This window comes from Falco punctatus (assembly GCF_963210335.1).
Source record: "Falco punctatus genome assembly, chromosome: 12".
In the NCBI taxonomy this organism is placed as follows: Eukaryota; Metazoa; Chordata; class Aves; order Falconiformes; family Falconidae; genus Falco; species Falco punctatus.
In genome coordinates, this window is record NC_137592.1 from 7,066,645 (window position 1) to 7,081,094 (window position 14,450).

General features: G+C 45.0%; 1 protein-coding gene across 5 annotated transcripts in view; it reads right to left on the bottom strand.

The window, feature by feature from the left end:
- Positions 1 to 14,450, bottom strand: part of PAK5 (p21 (RAC1) activated kinase 5) — a 97,128-nt gene that overhangs the window by 15,135 nt on the left and 67,543 nt on the right. For all 5 annotated transcript variants that reach the window (XM_080407732.1, XM_080407731.1, XM_080407730.1 and 2 more), the window contains 3 exons: positions 8,421 to 9,212; positions 2,232 to 2,723; positions 327 to 460 (listed from right to left, as the gene is read on the bottom strand). In XM_080407732.1, the coding sequence (XP_080263858.1) occupies positions 327 to 460; positions 2,232 to 2,723; positions 8,421 to 9,212 (1,418 nt within the window). The remainder of the gene's footprint in view (positions 1 to 326; positions 461 to 2,231; positions 2,724 to 8,420; positions 9,213 to 14,450) is intronic.

The following is a 14,450-nucleotide window of genomic DNA, read 5'->3' on the forward strand; positions in this document are numbered from 1 at the left end:
GCTGGTAAAGTGAACGTGCTACAGTATGTGTGCAAATAGATATACATACACACACAGAGGCATATATAGCTATGCACACACAAGTATTTATGTGTATATATGTATGTATCTTTATGTTTGTATATATGTATTGTGTATGTATATACAAATAATATTTGTATTATGCAATAAATATACAGATACACACTCACATACAGAGCCAGGCGGTACCCAGCTTCCCTCAGCAGGAGGTGAGGTCCGGAGGCACCCACAAAGGAAAGCCGCGGCACCTCCCTCCCGCTGAGGGCTTCACGCAGCTGGTGGCCAGCGCGGCACAGCCAACCCACCTTGTGTGAGTCACGATATCTGTCAAAGCGCCGCCCTCCAGAAACTCCATCACAACCCACAGCTCATCACCAACAAGGTAACTGTTGTACATGTCAACCACGTTTTCATGATGGTAATCTCTCATGATTACAACCTGTGAGGAAGAAAAAGATGATACGTGAATTGCTACAAGCATTATCTGACACTTGTTCTGACCTTCTTTTTCATTGTACGTTTCTCTTTGTGCTTAGTAAAGGTTCTGCTATGAATCACATCCTCCCTAATCCTTACGCCAACACATAAACAAAATCAATATATTTACATAAAAATAACAGTCATTGTAAATACATTAGGAAGAAGGAAGAATCTTCAGTTGCTGAAGTGTAAGTGGTAGATAATTGGGTTCTTTTCAGACTGCAGGAACAGGACTGTTTATTTCATTGCTTTTTATTGCCAGTTGCTTTCAGTGCAACAGAGATTTTTTTTTCTTTTGACCTGATCCATCGCTCAACCCATCAAAGTCATCTTCATCACATACCAAACAGTACTTTGCACAGAATTTCAAGTGAATGCTGGTAATACAGGGGTTATTTGTGACACAACTCAAATCCCACACCTAAAAGAGACTCTGCAGAATTGGGACCGCAGTAACAGCAGCCCAGCCAAGGCTACATGGCAGCATGGTACTGAGGGGTGTCAGAAAGGCAATCAGGAGAGAAAGCACCAGCCAGTGAAGGCGGCACTACGGACAGAGGAACTTCAGCATTGCTGAAAACCAATTTTCAGACACGAGTGACCGGAGCATGTCAGGGAAGCAGCTTGGTTCTGCACAGCACGCAGGACCTGCTTCAAGATGCTACCACTCAAGAGATGCCCAGTTAGAGCCACCACAATCCAATCCAGTGCAGTCATCCGGCACGGGCAAAACAAAGCCAAAATACCCAATACAGTACAGACTGTGCAAAGGAGAATTGTGTGCCAAGTTTGTTAGAAGCTAATATTTAAACTAAAAAATGCAAAGTTTTTAAAGGTTCTAAAGAAACTAGTCTGTCATGTGCTGAGGAAAGATCTTCTTATAGGTAAAACACAGGAAGCAAATGACAGAATCAAAAGGTTAGTTCTCCCAAAAGGTTTCGCTCGGAACCTGCAGTGTTTTTGGTGCTGATTAGCATATTCACAAGTGATCCCAAACACGTACCACTAACTTATTTAAGGGAGTAAGGAGTAAAAAAGGTGAAACTCTTTGAGTTGCAGAAGGAAGTCTCAGCACCAAACTGGGTGAAAAAATGGCAAATGAAAACCAGTGTTATTAAATTTAAAATAACATACATGAGGAAAAAAAATCTACCATAAGCAGCTGGCTGCTGCCACTCAGGAAAGGAGATGTGGGAATTAACACAGATGGTTCCATGAAAAAGAGACTGTCAGCTCCTTGATTAGTGACCATCAAGACAAGAAAGCAAAGGGACTGCTCATGTTTAGGAGAGGAAGAAGGGAGGAACAGAAAGCATGTATAGACATATATACACGTGTATATATGTATATACATTTATAGACATATATATACAAGCATATATATAGAATATGATGCACAAGTTTCTTGAATAGTCTGGTTATTTTTGACCCTTCATCTCAGAAGAAAGAACTATACCAGCAAATGGTCAGATAAAGGCAGCTGGGCTTTACAACCTGACAGCCGCAGGGAGCAGCTGATACGATTTCTTGGCTGTTTATTGTGACTTCCCAGTGCCTTACAGGTTTGAAGCCAGGAGACGTGCCTCATTAAACTGCTCTTGTTACGTAATACCTACGCAGCGTAGATGTGTGTGGGACTCACCACCTCTTTTAGAAAAATATTAATTTCGCTCTTTAGGTTGCCGTTTGGCCCACGTCTCCTGCTGAAGCTACCACCCAAAACAACGTACCTCATTAAAAAGCAGCTCCCTTCTCTGCTGTTTCCTGAGATCCATCTTCTTCACGGCGACTTGCTTCCCTGTGTGCTTCTCGGTGGCGATGCAGACAATCCCCGTAGAGCCCTCCCCGATCTTGATGAAGTTGTCCAAGTACTCCCGGGGGTCACCAGGGCTGACCACAAGCTGCAGGGCAGCTCTGAACTGTTCATGGGACACCCTGGAGGGCTGCTGGTCCGAGGAGGATCCCCAGCTGGGTGGAGGATAAGCACTTGACGTGATACTTGGAGAGCTGGGGTAGGAGGCGGTGGAAATGTAGGGAGAGCTGGGCTGGAGAGACGGCTGGTGATAGTGGGACGCTTTGTGGTAGACCAGAGGGTACTGGTAGCTGCTGCTTGAATAACTGACTTTGCTCTGACTTTGAGGTAGCTTCACAGGGCCCCTGGGGTAGGTGTCTGATCCAGAGAGCGGTGGGCTGACAACCAGCTGTGCTCGATCATAATCCACCTGCAACCCAAAAGCAGACGAGTGAACAGGGGTGCGCGGACAGCTTTCTTGCTGCCCATCCACCCGGTTTGTTTTCAGCACCCTCGGAGGTCCCTGGGCCTGCACGTACCCATTCTTCTGAACATGGCGCTGCTGCCCTGTATCTGAAAAGAGATTTTTTGAGCATTTGGCTGCTGTGGTCTGATCAGCACTAAAATGAGGCCGGGAAAGACCGTGACATCTTTTGCACATCTCAGGTCCATTTCTCTGTACAGGTACCTGTTTGTAGATACAATAATCGCTGTTTAATGAAAGCGTATGCTCCAAAATGTGTTATTTGCAGTGCCCTGCAGGCTCTCTGGGCCACTTCCTCCAAGAATTCATCCCTTTTACAACCAGCAGCCCTTTGGAAAAATCCAATTTGAGTCTTTCTTTTCAAATCCCAGTTCCTGGGTTTTGACTCTCAGCCCTTACTCTTTTCTTATGTTTTTCTCCAGCAGTTCAGGGATGACCCAGCGTCTTCATGGTGGTGGTACCCTGAAATCCCAGTCATCTCCTGCCTTGCCCTGCTACCAGCTGCTGTTTGAGTGACTGCATACTTGAGTATGACGAGGAGCCTAATTCAATTTACCAATTCTTAAATCATTTTCCAGAATGACACACTACTTAACTGCAGTGTCACAAAACTGCTAATTTTCATCTGAAATCAGAGACAATCGCAGAGGAAATTATCCCAATGGGAAGCCTTGTTCATTTGCAGGTTCCTTTCTTTACTTTCCAAGCTGTTCTAAGCTTCTTACACTGAAAGCAAATGAATATTTCACATTTGCAAACATAACAGTTTGCTTCTATTATAAAAAATAATAAATATGTAAGACACAAACCCCACCCAAAACAAAAATACATTTTTCCCCTGGAAAGGAGCATCTCCACATTTATGATTACAACATACGTGACTCCTGACGACGTGTGGAGCTTCTCAGGGCAGGGGGATGGTTCAACACAGGCTCATGATGTAGCACAATTACAAATAATTATGGCAACGAGTTCATTTAATCAATCAATTTCTGTGGCAGTGCACAGGGGTGGACAGAGCGGCAAACTCTACACAGCTCAGAGTTGCTACTATTACTGCTGGCTGCCAGCCAGGAGTCCCTGATCCATGTTAGTTAAATGCACATTAATCTGAATTTGGCAGTGTAATCAAGGACCCAACTGAACTGTGAAATTGAATTCTGCGGTGGAACATCATTTGACCATTTTATGCTGACTGCAAAAAAAAAAAAAAAAAAAAAAATCTGCCGCAGCATCAATTTATCACTGTAGGCTGCTGCACAGCGAGGAGGAGTTTCTAGCTGGAGTCGCCTCGGTGTGGGGAGAAAAGCCTGCGAGTGCAATACTGTATCAGCGCTTTCCTACCTCATGTGTGAGCTGGGCATGCCTGTGTTTTCATTCCGCCTGAGGTTTAGCAGGGAAGAGGGAATGCCCCTCCAGAGGGGCTGCTCAGATTTCCTTCAGAAACGTGAAGCTGGAGTCTGCTGCCGTCTGAGACTCTCACGCTGACAGCTACCAGCCACATGGAGCATCCAGCGAGCATGTACCGGTGTTGTACAGCCACCTCCTAGGATGCTGTTTTTGTTTAAGCAAAACATCTGCATGACTACAGCCACGATTTCATTTACTCTATCAGACAGCGCTAGCCATAAAATAGAAGAGGGTCAGAGGTATCATGAACTTCATAAAGGACATGACATCTGCCAAAATAATTAACATGGAAAACTGCTCAGATGGTTTGGTGGAGGGAAAACTCAGTCTAGCCTTGTCCTATGTATCTGTGTATGCAGGGACAGATAAACTATCGCTTTGGCCACAAATCCACCGTTTTCTTTTAAGTATTGAGATGGGGAAAGCCTTGTCTACAAATTCAAGCTGGACAAATCCACACTAATGCGTTATTTGAGCCTTCACCCATGCCTGGCATTTCTGAGCACGTCCTAAGCTTAACACGTTGGCAAAAGTAAATTCCGCAGAGAAATTTTAAAATGAAAGTTCAGGGATTCAGTGTGCTTGCTAAGAATGTTTGAAACCTCTTTGAGGTTAGCATTGCAGTACAATGTAAACCCATTCACATCCTGAACCCCACGAAACCTTGCAAAGAATCGGGAGCTATAGTGAGTAAATCAGCTAAAGCCTCTTCTCCAAGGCTGTGTCCTGACGCAGTGCTTCACATCACAGTAAAATCGAACACGCTTTATTCCGCCAGTAATTCTGTTTCTGCTACTGAACGCAGTTACCTACTGAAAGGAAATTCTTTAACTACTACAAAGGGAAGAAGAAAGCAGCCCTGCGCTCATTCAAGATCAGGCCAAAGGAGCAGCTGAAGCTCTGACACAACATCCATCACAGCGCTGCAGTGCAAGGCGATACCCTGCTGCTGCTGGCTGGGCTGCTTCACCCGTTCACAGCGTTACTAGCATCCACACGCGGCCACATCGACAGCCGGGTCTTTTGGTTGTTAAAAGGTGGATGTAGCACCGTTTAAACTCATTTCAGTTTCCTCTGCGACGACAGCAATGCCAGCTGTGTAGCGCACGCGGAGGAAACGCCTGCCTGTTCGTAAGGGGTGCACTCCCTGCAGGGCAGGCTGCCTGGCCAGCCTCGCAGCCGAGCGGGTGGCCCCACACACAGCGCAGCGGGACTGCGGCAGAGGTGGCAGCCACAGCCTGCAGCCGGAGCCCATACCCCCCCAGAGGAGCCGCAGCCCCTTGGTGAGACGGCGTCACCTTTCAGGAAACATGAAATGGACTTCTGTTCAATTAGGTTTCCGTTTGCTGAAGTCAAAGGTGTGGAAGGGATGGTCCGTACATCACAGAGACTGCAAGGGGAAAGGTCACCCTCCGGTGCTTTGCTGTGGAAATCTCTGAGACTCCCTGATCCATGCGCAGAGTTGACAGGCAGCGCTCGCAGAAAGCTACTGGCACGTGAATGAGAAAACAGGGAAAAAAGGAGAAGGTTTGTGATAGCAAAGGCTTGGGGGTCTGTCTTCACTGGGCTGGAATAGTCCTCCTGGCGCAGAATGTCTGCAAAACAGGCAGCAGGAAAATGGTGGTGCTGAGCAGCGGCCAGATTAGAGAGAGACCTCTGCTACGTTACAGCAGTACAGGGCAGCAAAGCAGAGAGCAGCAATCACAGACCCTTGGAGGAGGGACAGGCGTGGGTCACGGAGAGCTGCTACCAATAAATGACAGGAAAAGGAGCTTTGAAATAACAGGATCTGGTGCAAAGAGCTGAGAGGGCTGCCTGCCACAAAGAGGAGGGCAAAACCAAAACATGCAGTACAGAGTGTCCAAAGATAAGCAGACCTGGCAGGACGAGTCTGATGTTGTGTGACAGCACTGAGAAGACCCCATTGAACAAAGTGGGACATAATCTCTGTGTCATGAGGGTAACACAGCAGACGTGTGAGCCCATGCAAGCGTTACTGGAGTTAGTCTAGTCTGCAGGAGTAGGAGACCAGGTGGGTAACATGGGGGTGGGACTGGAGCGAACCAGATCTGAGCCTCTGGCTCCCCACACCTCCATGGCCCAGCACCGTGGAAGTCTTCTGATGTAATGCCTCTGAAATCACTGATGATGGAACAGGGCAGGCATTTGATTTACCTGGCATCTATCACCTGCAAATAACACTGAAGTCTGCTGTTCGCATTTACAAGCCAAAATTAACATCTTTGTTAAGCGCATTTTGAAGCTACACATTTGTGCCTGCAGACTTTCTCACTGCTTGCTTCCCCCCCCCTTTTAACTATACTTTAAAGCCAATCTCATTTGTAAAATATCTGATTTGAGACCTGATTCTCATTTAGTAAGCCCATTTGATGAACCATTATCTTACTAATGCCTCCTTGAAAAGAAGACTCTTCAGCAATCATCCAAGACAAGAAGCTGCTATTCACTTCTAGGAGCTGTGGACCAGTTTGGGAATTGAAACTGCTGCACTTAACAGTGAATCATCAAGTTTCAATACACCAAGGCTGTAGGAGTGTTTTGATGCACTCAGGAGATGAACAGCTCACAATGAATCTTGCATGGAAACAGATTTTTTTTTAATAAAAGTTGTTACTGCATTTTAATGGGATATTTTTCAAAGTGTCTGGAGTGCGTCAAGTCCTGTAAACCTCTGTCTTCTACCCTATTGAATGCTGTTGTGCCTGGTCTTGCCAGTTGTAGAGATCTATTAATTACTGGATTTGTCCTTCTCCTTTCTAAACTCTGTGATTGCTTTCAATGAAGGAAATGGCAGACAGCCCATCCCACACTTTCCTCAAAACTTCCAGAATCCCTATTTAATGCCACACTCTGGCACACAGTTGACTACCCCAACACATCCCTCCCGCCACACCCTGAGCTCAGGAAAGGCACACAAAGAGACCTGGTAACTTTTCTATCCCCCCTGCAACTTATCCTCAACTTCCAAAGGCCAGCTCCGTGCTTTATCGCAATATGGAATAAAAATGCATTGCTCTGCCTTTACCGCAGGACACTGATTATTCATTCTGCACCCCAGGACCAGCAAAGCAGCCACAACCTGAGCAAGCAAGACAGAGGTGTGCCTCCGGCATAGGGATATCACGGATTTGCAGAGAGCTGGACTTCTGGGTCTGCAACTGGACAGGACCATGTTCTTAGTGCAGAGTCAGTGAAGAAAACGCACCGTTCAGATCATCATTAACCAGCAGAGTGGATCTCACCACCTAACAAGCTACCTACCTCAGCAGATTTGGTAAGTCACAGCAACCCAAGACTGTTTCAGCCCTGGAAAAATGAGCTATCAGCCTGGTGCCCGTTGCTAGGGGAGCTCAGTAATGTTCAATGCAAGCTACACCAAAGAAAAAAACATCTCTTGCAGAATATTAGCTGTTTAAGCAGATCATCATTATAGCTATGTGCCTAGACACGTGAGAAAAGCACTATTCTCTTAACTGAACAAACAGTTACAGCAAACTACTGCAAGAAAGGACAGCTTATATGGACAATATTCCTCATGTGACTTAGAAAAGGCAGAGCAGGACACAAATTTGTGCAGAGGAGATGCCTGTAGATGACATGTTTGAAATGTTTTTTTGCACCATAACTTTTTTTTAAAAATACCTACATTTAAAATTTCTTGGGCGAGATAAGCTGCTTTGATTTAACTTCATTGCTTAAAAACAGAGTGGGGTAAACCCTTACTCTCATTAGCAGCAAAGGGTTATTGAATCTCCTAATATAAATAAATACAATATAAATACTAAAACACAGAGGTTTCAGCCTTGCACGGTAACAGTTCAAATATGAAAGCATCTGATATACAAACCAGACCAGCATCCCACCTCCTGCTGAGATCTGCACAGGTGTATGAGCTAATGCTACAAAAGCTGCCAAAGGTCTTAAGGTTACTGGGAAGCCCGAGTAAAACTCCTGGACGCTGGGCATCTCCAAACCTGTCTTTCAATAAATATCTTAAACCCACTGATCCCTGACATCCATTTTCAGATACCCAGGTAAAGTGGGTGAGTTTTCACGCCCTCCAACAGCAGCCATGCAGCTCCCGGGGTCATTACTAGCCGTGTTCGGCACTGCATGCCCAAGCATGGCTCCTTGCCCTTAATTTTTTGCACATGCTTAATATTTTGCAACCCCCTTCTGGAGAGGTCACTGTCACCAGGGATGTCACATTACCTTGGGGATGCCTGCTGCAGTTTCAGACAAGCGGGGGTAGGTGTAAGAGCTGTAGGAATGTCCTTGCTGGTGTGCTTTAAACGCGCTTGCTCCGTAGGGCATGGCCGGCTCCTGCAGACCGGAGCCTGACCTGGACCTCTGCCTCATCGCTGGCTGAGGGCTCGCTGGGTCCACGTAGGATGACTTCGGCCGCTTGTCGTAGTCATCCCTGCCCAGGCCGTGTCCCCAGTCGCTGTACTCCAGCCTCTCCTTGGGGCATTCGCTCTGCACCGATGCTCGGGACGGGGTGTAAGGAAAGGGATCTCTATAGTCCAGGGAGGATCCGCTGGGGATCCGCTGATACTCCAGCTTTAGGCCACCATATTCCAGCGGTTTGGGCTTTGTTTCCAGGTGTGCGTGATAATCTGGGAGGAACCTGGAAAGGTCTGACTGCAGGGGCGTCACTTCAGAATAATACACATCCCGCGAAGCCACCTTCATCATGTGCCCGTTCTGCTTGGCAGCGTAACTCCCTTTGTAGTACCTGTCCAGCTCTTCCCCGTAAAGAGTCTTGTCTCGGTATTTTTCCACGACATAGTCCGTTGTAGTGTCTGACTCACTGGAGTACTGGGAATACGTGATATAACCATTTTCCTCCTGGTGTCTCGGCACATGGTTTGCGTTTCCTTGGTGGTGGGTGGGAGGACTTTCCTTCCGCAGGGAATTGGATCGTGTCACTGAGATATTGTCAAACTCTTCCAGCAGGCCATTGATCGAAGTATCCTTTCGAGGCTTATTTCCTCTAACAATAGTCTAGGAATAAAAAAATTTTTTGATTAAATACTGATTTTCATTTAATATCTGACAAAAAAACCCCCACTGAAACGAAATACCGATTCACCCAGAAATACCTGTGGCGATGTGTTATGTTCTTCAGTCATTTACCTCAGAATAATCCATTGCCAAAAAAAAAATACCTCCGTAACTACTTACAATAGGACACGCAGAAATGAATGAAGAAAGAGGGGTTAAATTTGGTGTACATTGTGAGCTGACGTGTGGCATGTAAAGACACTGTTAAAAAGCCCGGTTTAAGAGGTGGGTGTTCAGAAGCCAAAGGCAGAGATGTTTAAAGCCACTACTTAGTTTATATTTGATACTGTTCAGCTGCCCACACCAAGCAAAACTTGTGGGCTGAATCTGATTTGCAGGGTATGGATAAGCCAAACGAAAAATCATCCAGTGGTCACGTCTACATGTTATTTTAACAAACTGTTGGAATGGAAAGTCACTTATAGGTTAATATGCGCCGGGTTCTGTTTTTTTTACAAAGCTGTATGTTCCTGGGAAGCAAAATTACCACCAGGGATTGCCTCTTGGTTAACTTAGCATAAGAGACACTTGGGGAAGAGGGAAAAATATTTAACTACACCTTTTTCTCACAACACATGGCATCCAGCAAACCCCTGTGCACAACCATGGCTTTGGGACACCCGCATCGTGGATGCCATGTGGTGGTAGCAGTGGTGGCCCTGTCTGTGTCCTAATATTGCAAAGTCCTCTACAGATCCCCCAGCCACGGATGGTAAGTGTGCAGGAGCACCACAGCCATGAACTTACTCCCAGGCTGCCCACAACCCCCTGCCACTCCTACTCCTTTCTGTGGTGCTCCTGGCAGCTTGGGAAGTGAACTGCGCTTGGTTACAGCTCTCCTTCAAGAAAGATTTGATTATTTTTAGCTAGTCCCATCTGAAGACTGTAACACACGGTCACATCCATTTGTCAGCAGTTGGCTCCCGTTGAGTGCCGCTTCACGTTTATAAACACCCCGCAAGAATAAGATGCACAGATTAAGGGCCAGGGCCATAAATCAGCGCAGCTCTACTCAAAAAACATTTGCTTTGCTGATTCGCTTTGGCTAAGTATCTACGGCTGTATCTTATTTGACTTGATGAATTTTTAAACAGAGTCCCCGTGGTCACCTCAAGGAGACGTCCCTCTGCTGACAGAGGGGGCTCTGCTCCACGCCTGGTGAGGCTGCTCAACCCCTGCTTGAAAGCATGCCACCGCTCAAACTTTGCCAAAACATGCATTTCATCACTAATAAAATAACTTTTTTTTTTTTTTTTTTCACATTAACAGCAACATACTTCTCTGATATTCAACAAAAGGCAGCTGAGAAAAGCCGGGTTATAAGCAAAGCAGTCCTGACCTCACGCTGATCCCTGCTCTGATTTATGTCTGTAATTACTTGCCTAGTTTGCTATTTTGAAGCTGGTGATACTGAAACAATAGGACAGCAAAAATAAGGCACAGCAAATGGATCACTCCTTCCGCCTCTGAAGCCATTCAGCAAGACGAGAGAAATTGGTTTCACTCAGCTACAGCCTCTTTGGCAGGATGACTGCATGATCAGTCATATTTAATTATCACATAATAAACCAGCAACACTCGACAATGAAATGTTTGTAATTGAAAACAAGATTGAAATACCCAACTGCCACCTCACTTCCCCTGTGCAAATGCGTGCCGAGGAGTAAAACGCCAACGTGACGCTCTGCACGGGACTGGCCTTCACCAAGGAGAGGTTTCCTGGAGCAACCTGCGTTGTGTCTCTGCAAAAGCACCTCGAAGCCAGAGGGAGCTCCTGGGAGCCGAGCAGCCTCTTCAGCTACAGAAAGAGAGTTTCCCTTCTGCTCCTCCAAGCAGATGCTCTCTGGAAGTAGGATTTTTAGATAGCTTCAGAAAACAGACTTAGAAGAATGCTGCTGAGGCTTTGTGCGCTAGGGAATTCACTGGTGACAAAACCCTGCAGAATGTAGGGATTTTCTGCAGACAGGTGCATGCTCGGGAGCCACCTTTTCCATTGTGAGGTTTTTAAAAAAAGCACTAATAGTAAAATGATCTTGTAGGAAACCGATTTTCCAAAAAAACCATTTGCCACTAAAGCCCCAGTCTGAAGAAGCAGTCTTGGTTAGCTCTGGGACCTCAGTCTTGTCTCATCCCGACTGATGAAGTTCAGGGGATTAAGAACTAAAACCCTTTTCTCCCAGCACTTTGAGGACAACCACTGGCAAACACTGACTTGCAAGACTGATGGCAGAAATTCCTATTTGCTTCAGGCTCCACTCTATGAGTAAATTAAAAGGGCCAGCGCAAAGGAAGGATAAAACTTAGCCATTCCAGAGGCACGTTTTCTACAGAATAGTCAGTGCTTTATCAATTCATCAAATTATCAATTATGATTATTATTACTAACAACAACAATAACATTTCTATTTCCTTTGACTTGTTTTTAAATTTAGCACTTCCCTTATGTGAAAGGACATACATCTTGGTGAGATGCCCCTTTGGCTAAAACAGACAGCCTATACAAGCTTGATTTTTCCAGGGAAACATCTAGTATCATTTCTAGTAAAAGAACAGCAGTGTCCCTAGAAGGGATAATTTAGGAAGTGTTTCACTGAGACCCTGTGAAATATGCTATATTGCCAAGTGTTTTGCTATTTGGATAGAACTTAAGATGTTTATACGCAAATCTGAAACACAATGGGTGCCTCTGTAGTGGGCAAAACAATTTACTAGGCTTAAAAAACAAATTAATATCCCAAACCAGGTATCATTCTACAAGAGCAATAAGAGTAATGGCTCCGTAAGGATGCCCGCAGAGCATCAAAAATTAAAAAACAAAATCAAAGATGACGCTATAAAGAATAAAACATGTGTTGTGCCACGTTAACCTGCCCTGAAATCATACTACAGAGAAAGCGTGTGCTGGGGGCTCACCAGCACCTGCAGCTTTCCCGCGAAGTTTTTGCAGAAAGTAGCCAGAGATTGAGAAATGCCATAACCGTCACCCAAATTCCCAAACCTGAAAGCCTAATGTTAGTGCCACAGCCAGAATTACCCAGGTTCAACGGTACGACTTCAGTGGAAAGACCGAACTGCTGATGTTGGGGTCTCAGTTTGGAAATGCAAACTCTGGTTACTGCATCACCAGGCTGTGTGCTGCATCTGCGAGCAGAGGGAAGACCTCCTGGGACTGAAATACAATGGCAGGAATCACAAAAGATGGGAAATTCTAGCTCTAACTTCAAAAGCAAAACAAAAACCTTGAAAGGAAATCTAACAGAAAAAGGCAATATCAAAAGTGATATAAACACGGTTATCCTGGTAATTAGTTTCATAGGAACTAGACTGTTTTTTGTAATTTTAAAGCCTTTATAAACTTAAAAAAAAAAAAAATTATGTTTCCATATAATGAGAGAATTCTATTTTTATGCATATTCTCTCTACATATTTTTTTCGTAGTATTTTTTCAACCACTTATTGGTCTCTGATTTTTTAAGCTTAAGGAATCTTCAAAGTTACTGCAGGTAGATAGCTAAAAACAAAGTGTTATTCGCAAAGGTTGGTGGGCGAAGATTTATGAGGGCTTGGTTTCTGATTGTTGAGATCAGGTAATGGAAACCTGTACAACACCCTGGCATGCATGAAAAACAGAGATCAAGCCCCATGGCAGGTGCAGCTTTCACTGGGTTCACCACAGAAAGCTGGCATTTGCTGTAGTCGATACCCCATGTTTATTAAAGGGCGCTTTTCAGCACACTGTGCAGTTTAGGAGGGATCAATGTTACAATTGATGAAGGAGTGCCGGTGAATTTTATGCTACCATTACCGTCATATATTAAAATCAATGGGGCGCAATCTCCGTGAATTAAAGCACAGCACTTTGAAGCTGTAGCTCTCATTTCATTTCCATTGCTCTCTGGACAGGTTTGGCGTTTGCTCTGGAGCCTGGTGACAGTAGACATCCTTCATGGTGTTTCTGTAGCAGTCTGTCCTCCGGTGATAAGCTATAATGGATCTGTCTGTGAGAAGTGCTGTCTTGCCTTGTTTCCAAAAGGAGATGAAAAACAGCTTCCGCGCTCAAATACTGTATTAACCTTGACAATAATGAAGTGGGTAATTAACTGTTTTGCCCTAATACGACCTTGCATTTATTGTCTTTAAAACTGCTATACCCTACACACTCGTTAAGAATATATCATCCTTTGTCCTCCTGGAGTTGTGTTTTCAGAAGTTGATGAGGATTTAAAATCTCTGTGATGTGCAGGGTGAAATAAAAGAAAAGGTCTTTTAAGGAAATGTCACCTTTATAAATAGCCTATCTAAACTCTGATTTTTGCCTCTAGCTAGCTTCTCCCCTCATTTGCATTATACTTAAACTAAAAGCACAGCCTATGCGTATCTAAAAATCAATTTTTTTCTTAAGAAAAAGTGCATGAAGCACAGCTGGTCAAAGTAATCTAAATGTAAGTGATGGACACGTCAGTAATGTATCTGCTGTTGCAAGACACTCGAAGTATGTGAAGCTTGTGCTCACGACACCACATTTTACTCCTCAGCATAAGCAAATGCGAACAGCACTACCTTGAGGAGAAAAAATGATCCTTGTCATCATGTCAGAAGGAAAACTCTGGCCTTCCCCATAAGCAACAGAGTTCTATAGCTGCAGCCAAGGGTGTAAGGCAAGTCAGATGTCTGCACTTTATATGCATTCTCACCACGAGAAGACTCTGTAAGATCTCAGACCAAGCACAGTCCTTGGAAGACCTCAAAATAGCTGGAGACACGCAAAACTTCTGGAGATGGGTTCAAGCATGCAGCAAATCCAGCAGCCCAGGGCCAGCATGAGGTGGACTCCCTTCCCTTGTTTTTGAGGCTAAATTTTAAGTCTGAGTTACCATCTTGAGGGCTGACACAAGGACCAGGCTCAAAGGGGAAAACGGGAGATGACAGAGAAAGACCCATCTGTGGTCTCCAATGGCAGACTTTACTTGGACAAGTAAATATGCTGCCAGGGAGAAAAGGCAACAGTGGCTGAAAGCCCAGTGACTGGGGAGCTCAGCTGGGATCCTGGGCAGCTGTTTTCAAGTAAGTGGGCCCATTGTTTTGTTTAAGGGTTTTCTCCATTGAATATTCACTTGAAGACAGCTTCTGACCTCTGAGTTGCCTTTCCAAATGACGGTGTCAGAGCCATCATCACAA